We start from the raw sequence: 11,398 nt of genomic DNA, 5'->3' as shown, positions 1-11,398 counted from the left end.
TAAAAACGTCAACTCATCTCGCAAAAAACAAGCCATCACATGACTGTGTCGGACGAAATATGGAAAAACCATAGCTCTCAAAATATAGCAATGTAAAAACTAGATTTTGCAAAAAAATGTGTCTTTTAGTGTGTGACAGCTGTCAATCATAAAAACCCAATATCATTCTGGTATCGCCGTAATCGCACCGACCCGAAGAATAAAGTCGTCTAATCACTTATACCACACGAGGAACGGTGTAAAAAATAAACTCTAAGGTTAGGATTGTGCTAGGGTTGGGATTTTTTTCAAAAGTAGAAAAAAAGAAGATGACGATATGGCGACTAGTGTTGAGCACAAGTGCTCGCTACTTGAGTTTGCAACGGGTGCTTGGGTATGCACAGAGTTTCGCGGGTGCTCGAGTGACATGCTCAAGTCTCCGCCCCATATGCTTCGTGGGCAAAAAACCTTGCGGGGATTGCCTGCCATGCACGAGCGATCTGCGCATTTTTGCAGTGTCTAATAACCGTGAAACATGCGGGCGGGGACTCGAGCATGTCACTCGAGCATGCGTGATACATGATGCATACCTGAGTACCCGAGTAGAGAGCACTTGCGCTCAAGACTAATATCAACTTATTCAATATGATGACCTAATGTTATCAAATTCTGTGTCGTACCTCTGGGTTCAAAATGTTCACTATGCCCCTTGATAAAATTCTTGAGGGGTGTAGTTTCCAAAATGGGGTCACTTGTGGGGGGTTTCCATTATTTAGGCACATCAGGGGCTCTCCAAATGCGACATGGCTTCCACTCTCAATTCCAGCCAATTTTGCATTCAAAAAGTCACACAGTGCTCCTTCCCTTCTGAACTCTGCCGTGCTCCCAAACACTATATTTTCCCCACATATGGGGTATTGGTGTACTCAGGAGAATTGTACAAAAGTTTTTGGGGTCAATTTTCTCCTCTTACCCTTGTGAAAATAAAAAAATTGGGGCTAAAACATAATTTTTGAGGAAAAAGTTAGATTTTTTTTATTTCCATGGCTCTATGTTATAAACTTCTGTAAAGCACTTGGGGGTTCAGCGTGCTCACCACACATCTAGATAAGTTCCCTGAGGGGTCTAGTTTCCAAAATGGTGTCAATTTTGGGGGATTTCCACTGTTTAGGTACATCAGGGACTCCCCAAACGCAACATGGCATCCGCTAATTATTCAAGCAAATTTTACAATCAAAAAGTCAAATGGTGCTCCTTCCCTTCCGAACCCTGCCATGCGCCCAAACAGTGGTTTTCCCCCACATATAGGGTATCTGCTTACTCAGGAGAAGTTGCACAATAAACTGCATGGTGCAATTTCTTCTGTTACACTTATGAAAATGCAAAATTGGGGGTTGAAAAACATTTTTGTGGGAAAAATGTGAAATTTTTTTTTTTACGGCTCAATGTTATAAACTTCTGTGAAGCACCTGTGGGTTCAAGGTGCTCACTACACAACTAGATACGTTCTCTGAGCTGTCACGTTTCCAAAATGGTGTCATTTGTGGGGGGTTTCCACTGTTTAGGCACATCAGGGTCTCCCCAAACTCAGCATAGGTTCTGCTAATTATTCAAGCAAATTTTACATTTAAAAAGTCAAATGTCACTCCTTCCCTTCCGAACCCTGCCGTGCGCCCAAACAGTGGTTTTCCCCCACATATGGGGTATCTGCTTACTCAGAAGAAATTGCACAACAAATTTTGGGGTCCATTTTTTCCTGTTACCCCTGCAAAAATAAAAAAAAATTGGGTCTAATGTAGCATTTTTGTAAAAAGGTTAAATGTTAATTTTTTTCTTCCGCATTCCAAAAATTCCTGTGAAGCACCTGAAGGGTTAATAAACTTCTTGAATGTGGTTTTTAGAATGGTATCACTATTGGGTATTTTCTGTCATAAAGACCCTTCAAAATGACTTCAAATGTGATGTAGTCCCTAAAAAAATGGGTTTGTAAATTTTGTTGTAAAAATGAGAAATCACTGGTCAACTTTTAAACCTTATAGCTTCGTAATAAAAAAATATTTTGGTTCCAAAATTGTGCTGATGTAAAGCAGACATGTGGGAAATGTTATTTATTAACTATTTTGTGTGACATATCCTCTTTGATTTAAGTGCATAAAAATTCAAATTTTGAAAATTGCAAAATTTTCTACATTTTTGCCAAATTTCCATTTTTTTCACAAATAAAAGCAAGTGATATCGAAGAAATTTTACCACAATCATGAAGTATAATATGTCATGAAAAAACAGTCTCATAATCAGGGGGGTTCGTTGAAGCATGATAAAGTAATTACCTTTAAGTAATCAGTAATCATAAAGTGACAGTGGTCAGAATTGTAAAAATTGGCCTGGTCATTAATGTGCAAACCACCTTGGGTAGTAAAGGGGTTAAAGTTTAGATTTTTTTTATTTCACAAAAAGAACCAGCTTTCGACACATGCGTCTTAAGCTGTTCACAACTACTTGGTTTCTTAAAGTATAAATAAATGGATGTAAAAATGGACCTAATATACTGTTGAGAATAGCAATAGTTGTCCCACTTCTGGAAGGAGTAGCTCCTGCATGACGAATATAAATAAAAATGCAACTTCCATAAGTGATCACAACAGCAATAAAGTGTGAAGAACAAGTGGAGAATGTCTTCCTTCTGCCTGTAGATGATGAGATACGTAAGATAGATGAAATGATGAAACAGTAAGAAGATACTGTTGGAATAAGTGAACTTAAAATAGCAAAACAAGCAAAGTAAAAAAATAATATCTGAACCACATGAGTATCAGAACACGATAAGTGTAAAAGAGCAGAACCATCACAGAAAAAGTGATCAATAACATTCCTTTTACACCATTGTAAGTGAGACATGAGAAGAATGGCTGGGATGAACTCCAAAAACCCAAATATCCACAAACAAGAAACTATTTTCCAGCAGACCTGGCTCGTCATAATTTTGCTATAATGAAGAGGTTGACAGATTGCTAAATACCTATCTATTGATAGGAGACCCAAAGTATAAAACACTGTGCCACCTGCAGAGACATAGATGTATAACTGTAGAAGGCAGCTATTCAGGCTGATAGCTTTATTAGAACTCACCAAAACAGCCAAGAGCTTGGGAACTGTTGAGGAGATAAAAAGAATGTCCAGAGTCGCCATACTTCTTAAGAAGAAGTACATTGGTGTTTGTAGCTGCATATCTATACTTGTGGTAATTATGGTCAAGAAGTTTCCCAAAAAGGATAGACTATATATTATAATTAAAGCAGCACATACATATGTTTTCAGAACAGAATCATGTGTAAAGCCAACAAGAATAAAATGGGTCAGGTTGTAAGACATTATGTTCACATTAGAAATCATGCTCACTTTTATACTTGCTAAGCTGTAAATGATGCAGGACAAATGTTACATGAGACAAGAAAATGTTCAACGAAGCACCAAACTAAAGGTAGCATGAAAGAAAAGATAGAAAAAACAATGGAATTTTTTTAGATCCATTCTGCAGGAGTAACCAGTCATTAGAGAATAACAGATGACACATTTTATTGCCTTTGGTTTATCCTTAAGAGAGATGAGAGTTGAGAATTTATTCTCCAGGAGGACTAATTAATGAACTTCCTAAACATAATATAATGAGGATTTAGGTCATTTAAATACTGATAATTTTATTATGATACTCTAATAGAGAAATACCTTCTACTTTCATTGTACTTTTTAATGACATAAAAAGGCAATAACTATAGAATATACTAACAAAACGTTTACTTATGCAGGCTGTTACTCTGGTCAACCCTGATAGAACTGTTGGGTTCACTTTAAATGTCTTGTTGCCATTGCCATTTATGATAAAGTATATAGGTTGTTTTACTGCCTTTACAAGGGTCTGCATCACTGCTATAGAAATTATGCTTAAAAATTAATGTACTCAGTGCACAAATTGGCCAATTCATGAGAACCCATCAGCCATGTCAATGTGTACCTCTTTCAAGAGACTTTAACCAAATATGCCTCTCCTGGGCTCAAAGCCTAAAAATTTAAAGGTCAGGCAGGATCCAGCACTAATAGATTGCTCAGTCAGTTAGGATTGTACTACCAAAATAAAAATAAGGTTGATGTTCTCTCATGAACTGGCGAATTTGTGCGCTTCATTGTTAAGCATATAGCAGTAATGCAGTTCCAATTTCTTTTATTCACTGTTTTCATATTACAGCATTTCAGAGTGCAGCTTTGCTTTCTTGTTTATATATTCGATAGTTGTGACAGCTTGCACCTATTCACACTTGTCTCCTTTTCTTTGGAGGTATTGGTCTCTTTTTCTTTTTTTTTACAAGAGACAGATTTAAGGCTGATAAAACCTCATAGGGAAGCAATCAGAAGAACCACTGTTAACACTTTTGACTGGTCGTTAAAGTCATTGGGCCACATGAATGTGCAAGAAGGGCAAAGCTGAATATATACGGCCATTGCTATTGTGGCTGAATTTCCTTACTTTTATTGTATACCGTGCTTCTTCAAACAGCAGTGAGGACTACTCAAGTATGCAAAGTATACTGTTTTCAAGGTTTTAATGTTTTGTGCTACTTATTTAGGTACAATTAATCTAAAAATAAAAAGTTCTGCATGCAGGACTTTTTTATGTTCTAAAAAACAAACCGCAAAAATGCACCGCTGATTACAAGCGATTTCACAACATGTCTATAACTCTGATCCACCACATTATGGCTACATTCCAATCAATGCCAATTTGATGCCCTCCTCACCTCTCATTTGCTCTGATTACCCACCAGTATACAGTACAGACCAAAAGTTTGGACACACCTTCTCATTTAAAGATTTTTCTGTATTTTCATGACTATGAAAATTGTACATTCACACTGAAGGCATCAAAACTATGAATTAACACATGTGGAATTATATACTGAACAAACAAGTGTGAAACAACTGAAAATATGTCTTATATTCTAGGTTCTTCAAAGTAGCCACCTTTTGCTTTGATGACTGCTTTGCACACTCTTGGCATTCTCTTGATGAGCTTCAAGAGGTAGTCACCCGAAATGGTCTTGCAACAATCTTGAAGGAGTTCCCAGAGATGCTTAGCACTTGTTGGCCCTTTTGCCTTCACTCTGCGGTCCAGCTCACCCCAAACCATCTCAATTGGGTTCAGGTCTGGTGACTGTAGAGGCCAGGTCATCTTGAGTAGCACCCCATCACTCTACTTCTTGGTCAAATAGCCCTTACACAGCCGGGAGGTGTGTTTGGGGTCATTGTCCTGTTGAAAAATAAATGATGGTCCAACTAAACGCAAACCGGATGGAATAGCATGCCGCTGCAAGATGCTGTGGTAGCCCTGCTGGTTCAGTATGCCTTGAATTTTGAATAAATCCCCAACAGTGTCGCCAGCAAAGCACCCCCACACCATCACACCTCCTCCTCCATGCTTCACAGTGGGAACCAGGCATGTAGAGTCCATCCGTTCACCTCTTCTGCGTCGCACAAAGACACGGTGGTTGGAACCAAAGATCTCAAATTAGGACTCATCAGACCAAAGCCCAGATTTCCACTGGTCTAATGTCCATTCCTTGGGTTCTTTAGCCCAAACAAGTCTCTTCTGCTTGTTGCCTGTCCTTAGCAGCGGTTTCCTAGCAGCTATTTTACCATGAAGGCCTGATGCACAAAGTCTCCTCTTAACAGTTGTTGAAGAGATGTGTCTGCTGCTAGCACTCTGTGTGGCATTGACCTGGTCTCTAATCTGTGCTTCTGTTAACCTGCGATTTCTGAGGCTGGTGACACCGATAAACTTATCCTCAGAAGCAGAGGTAACTCTTGGTCCTCCTTTCCTGGGGCGATCCTCATGTGAGCCAGTTTCTTTGTAGCACTTGATGGTTTTTGCAACTGCACTTGGGGACACTTTCAAAGTTTTTTTTAGCACTGACTGACCTTCATTTCTTAAAGTAATGATGGCCACTCGTTTTTCTTTACTTAGCTGCTTTTTTCTTGCCATAATACAAATTCTAACAGTCTATTCAGTAGGACTATCAGCTGTGTATCCACCAGACTCGGATATGCTTGGCACTCAGCGAGCATTAGCCGGTGCTCAGATTCCAAGCTTGAATCCCTTCACCGAATCCTCTTGAATCCACATGTTTGGTGCCTGTTACACAGCCAATAAACATGCAGGGATTACCTGACAGTCACTGTAATGCTATAGCCATCATGAACATGGCATTACTGTGATTGGTTGGCAGCATTACATCATCAGGGCACGCACAGGGACAGTTCTCATTGGAGGGAGAAAGTGGTTGTACAGGCCTGTGTGTGCACAGTTTAACAAATCAGTGTCCTTTAGTGTTGTTATTGGTGCTGATGCTGAACCATCATACTAATAGTCCTTCTAAGGGCTAATCTTGTGCTTTGCTGCATGCATCAGATACATTCTGCATTTAGCCTATGAAGGGACAATTACAGGAGCAGGGTGGGTGGCAGAATACAGTCTCTAGGCAGGGCTTAGGGCTTTGCAGTCCATTGCTAAATATATATCTTCTGCACATGACCACATTCTTTTTCTTTGGATGTGAAAAATTTACTATATTGTCATCCATAGAGTATTACGTGGTTTGTGTTACATTTCAGTGGTTTATAACTCGCCAATAAAGTGTTCAATTTTTTTTCTGGATTCAATTAGTCATCCATAGAGTATTACATACTTTGTGTTAAATTTCTGTGGTATATAACACTCAAAAAGGCTTTCAAAAATGTTTCTGGATTCAAATAGTCATCTATGGAGTATTACGTGCTTTGTGTTACATTTTGATGGTGTATAACACTCCAAAAAAGCGTTCAAAAATCTTTATGGATTGAATTTGTCATCCATGTTTCATGTTACATTACGGTGGTAATAAATTCCAAAAAAACGCTTTTACTGCTGCAGGTGACCAATTTTTTTGAAATAAAAATAAACTTAGTTTCAAGACACCTAGAATTATAAAATGCGTAAGGTGAGCAGTAAGGGACGAGGAAGTGGAAGTGCTGATGATGGTGCACACAGACGGCGAGGACATGGGGCAGGTGTGATGGGCAAGGAACACGCCCATCCACGACACATAGGTTCCTGCCCCACTTTGCAGGAAGGCACGGTACACCACTTCTGAAGCCACACCAGTGCGAACAGATAGTTGGTTGAATAGAAGATAATGCTTTCAGCATGCTTGGAAGCACCACTCAGTCTTCCAAATTGTCCATTCTCACCAGCCAAGAGTCTGGATCACTTAATCATCACCATGATCCTCCTTCCTTCCAACATGTTGAGTGCCGGGGAAACTAGTGATCCCACACTAGGACACTCTGAGGTGCTCTTTACATCATCATTTCTTGATTGTAACCTCTCACCCTGTGTGGTCCAAGAGGTATAGGAGGAGATGCTATTTAGTGATGCACAAAATTTAGAGCAGCCACGGACACAAGAAGCTAACAGTGGGGAACAGCACATTTTGTCTAAGGAGGAAGATGATGATGAGACACAGTTGTAAATAAGTCAGGTTGTTGTTAAGTCACCGAGTCAGGAGGACCAGGGTGCAGTGGTGGAAAACGAGGTGGTGGATGACGAAGTCATAAACCTAATATGGGAAGCTGGCATGCAGAGCGAGAACTGAAGCATTGAGGGGGAGGGTTTTGGCAGCACCAAAACAGGCAGGAAGAGGCAGTGGAATGACCAGAGCAAGAAGGTGGGCAACTGATCCGCAGATAACGACAATCGTGAATTTCTCCATCAAAGAGTTACGTGTTCCCCAGTCAGGGACTCTTATAAAGAGAGTTCTGATACAAAAAATGGTCATTTGAAACGTGCCATGCCAAGATCAGCAGGGACCTGTCCACTAAGAGCCTAACCATCACCAGCATGATCAGGCACATGTCATCTAAGCAAACGACTCAGTGAGCCGAATGCCTGTCCTTGCTCATTCTGACACTCCATCATCAGGCACTTCCAAATCGTTGTCCCAGCACAGCATATAGCTGTCTCTACCCCAGGCCTTAGAACAAAAGAGAAAGTTTCCATCCACCCACCCACAGGCCCAAATGATAAACGGCCACATTTCTAAGCTGCTTGCCATGAAAATGTTGCCATTTAGATTTGTTAACATGCAGGATTTTCACCGACTTATGACGGCAGACGTCCCTCGGTGCTCGGTCTATAACCGCCACTCTTTCACTTTCTGGTGTCCCCGCCTTGTACCAGCACATGTCCAGAAACATCACCCGTGCCATTACCAACGCACTTACTGGGATTGTCCACTTAACGACTGACACGTGGATAAGCGCTTGTGGCCAGGGGCGCTACATTTCTCTGATGGCACACTGGGTGAACATTGTGGAGGCTGGGGCCGAGTCCCAACCTAGCACATCACATGTGCTCCCAACGCCAAGGATTGCTGGCCATACTATTATCAGGCTTTCCTCTACCTCTAACATCAGTTCTTGCATCCTCTTCTACTCCTCCTCATCCTCTATCTTCGATTTGTTATCTCAAAGTACGTTATTCCTCTAAGAGTTACTTAAAGGGTACAAATTGTCTCTTCAGAGAGGAAGAGGACTAGAACTCTAGTGCCACCTACAGGAAGAAGCAATCCTAAAAGTCAATAGTAACCCTTTAACGAGCCTTATCACATGACTTAGGATAAAAGCCAATACAAGAAACTCAATTTGCAGACACTGTGTTTTGGGGTACTGCCCCTCATCAGTGCAAAGTGTGAGTTCTGGTTTGGCTGGATGAGAGGCGTCAGACCGGTATCTAAGTGTAATATTTCTCCTTGCGGAGAGAGTGACATGTTAAGCATGCTAGGTGAGGAGACTTTTAAAGCCGCAATGCTCCTCTGGGAAATATGCAAATTGTCTCTTCTCTTCCTGTAGGTGGCAATAGAGTTCTAGTCCTCTTCTTCTCTGAATGGACAATTTGCATATTTCCCAGAGGAGCATTGCGGCTTTAAAAGTCTCCTCACCTGACCCCCTACCCCTAGATACTGGTCTGATGCCTCTCATCCAGCCAAATAAGAGCTCACACTTTGCACTGACGAGGGGGCAGTACCCAGAAACACAGTGTCTGCAAATTGAGTTTCTGGTATTGGCTTTTATCCTAAGTCATGTGATAAGGCTCGTTAAAGGATCACTATTGACTTTTAGGATTACTACTTCCAATAGGTGGCACTAGAGTTTTAGTCCTCTTCCTCTCTGAAGCGACAATTTGCATATTTTCCAGAGGAGCATTGTGGCTTAAAAAGTCTCCTCACCTGACGTGCTTAACATGTCACTCTCTGCAAGGAGAAATATTACACCTAGTTAAATAAAGGAATAACAGTCCAGACAGAGCTGTGGCTTTTGCCACTGAACCTCCAACCAGGCATTCTGATCAAGTTTCGCGAAGTCAGCGCCCATTTCTGCAAGTTGGCTACAGCTGCAGCCACTCTGGCGCTGCTGCAGCAGTGCATGCGAGTGCCAGCTCACCAACTGGTGTGCGACCTGACTACACGCTAAACTCCAAACTGCACATGCTGACAAGCCTATGTGAGCAGCAGAGACTAGCTGTGGAATAAAGCTCCAACACGCTCGGCAGTTTTCTGGTCAGCCTCCGCACATAACCACTGAAGAGGGATCATGAATGTCTGACATTTGTGCTGTTCTCCAAGACTTTGAGGACTCCACAAAGATGGTGATCAGCGATGAGGCCATAGTCAGTGCAATGATCCTGTGTCTGTGCCTACTTAAACAGTCGCTGCTCACAATTATACATGAAGCTATGCATGTGGGCCAGGTGGAGACGGAGGAAGACATGAGTCAGGGAGATAATATCCACCCCAGCCTCATCTTATCAGCTCAGCACAGATTGGGAAACAATGAGGGGGTGGATGTTGAGGAGAAGGATGAGGAGGAGCTGGTTGCTAGCACAACAGAAGCTAGTACCCACACAACCTATGTCTCTCCTACGTGGATGGGCTGAGGAGGGGAATGAGGAGGAAGAGCCAGAGGAGGAATCTAAGGAGGAGATGGAGAGTCGTCATCATAGTGGAGACAGGGAAGTGTTGGCTGCAGGAAGCTTGGCACATATGGCCGACTTTATGTACTGCTGTCTTTCCAGTGACCCTCGCATTATATATATATTGGTCAAAAAAGAGTACTGGTTGTTCATCCTGCTAGACCCACGCTTCAAGGAGAAATTTTCAAACTTCCTCGGCCAACCAAAGAGGAGAGGTGAGGGAGAAACACAGCAGAGGCAGGGGTACACTGTCAAAGGCCTCGGCCAATTTCATGATACCATCCCAGCATCCAGGGCCTGATAACCGGGTATTTTTGCCAAGGAGGGAAAAGTTTTTAAAGATTGTCAAGCAATACCTGGCCGACCAAACCAGCATACTCCCTAATTCCTCTGCGACCTTCAACTATTGGGTCTCAAAGCTGGACACCTGCATTGAGCTGTCCCTCTATGCCTTGGAGGTGTTGTGCTGCCCTGCCACTAGCATCTTGTCTGGGTGGGATTTTAGTGCCGCCGGGGAAGGGGGTCATAACAGACAAGCGCTTTCGCCTGTCAACAGAGAATGCTGGCAGGCTCACGCTGATAAAAAAAAGCAAAACCTAGATTATCCCCCCACTTTTACACTCCGCCAGATGACTGCAGCACAAAAAGTGTTTTTAATGTTCAATATTTGAATGAGGGCCTCCAGTTGTTGCCTGCAAGGGTGTATGGATGACCCTTCTTATAATTTTTTCCTGGCTTTGCACTTTGTGCAAAGCCTTTATGAGTGTAGAAGTACATCAACCACACTTTGTTAATTTTTTTTATGAGGTACTCCATTTGATGCCTTCAAGGGATTATGAATGACCCTCCTTATAATTTTTTCCTGGTGATGAGCCTTTATGAGTGTAGGAGTACATCAACTACACTTATTTATTTTTTTATTAGGCAATCCACTTGGTACCTTCAAGGGTGTAGGGATGACCCTTCTTATCTCCTTATATTTTTTCCCTGGCTTTGCATTTTGTGAAAGTCTTTAAGCATAATACATCAGCTGCACTTTGTTAATTTTTTTATGAGGCACTCCCCTTGGTGCCTTCAAGGGAGTATGGATGACCATTCTTATATTTTTTCCTGGCTTTGCACTTTGTGCAAATCCTTTATAAGTGCAGAAGCACCATAACTACATTTTGTTCACAATATTTGAATTAGGCACTACAGTTGGTGCCTTCAAAGGTGTAAGGATGACCCTGGTTTTAAGTTTTAGTAGGCTTTGCCCTGTGTGCAGAGCTTTTATGAGTGTAGGAGTACAATAGCTACACTTTGTTCAAAATATTTGAATGAGGCACTACAGTTGCTGCTTTCAAAAGTGTTTGGATTATCCTG

General features: G+C 41.7%; 1 protein-coding gene across 1 annotated transcript; it reads right to left on the bottom strand.

Annotated features, from left to right (window-relative positions):
* Window positions 1-2,421: 2,421 nt before the first annotated feature.
* LOC141253722 (olfactory receptor 6C3-like) lies at window positions 2,422-3,372 on the bottom strand. Its single transcript, XM_073670957.1, has one exon. The coding sequence runs from the start codon at window positions 3,370-3,372 to the stop codon at window positions 2,422-2,424; it is 951 nt and encodes a 316-aa protein (XP_073527058.1).
* Between the last annotated feature and the right edge of the window lie 8,026 nt (window positions 3,373-11,398).

Source organism: Phyllobates terribilis, unplaced genomic scaffold (genome assembly GCF_046119375.1).
Source record: "Phyllobates terribilis strain yellow unplaced genomic scaffold, ASM4611937v1 Scaffold_1__5_contigs__length_1240528914, whole genome shotgun sequence".
Classification (NCBI taxonomy): domain Eukaryota; kingdom Metazoa; phylum Chordata; class Amphibia; order Anura; family Dendrobatidae; genus Phyllobates; species Phyllobates terribilis.
The sequence above is the reverse complement of the archived record's forward strand: the minus strand, read 5'-3'. Positions and strand labels throughout refer to the sequence as shown.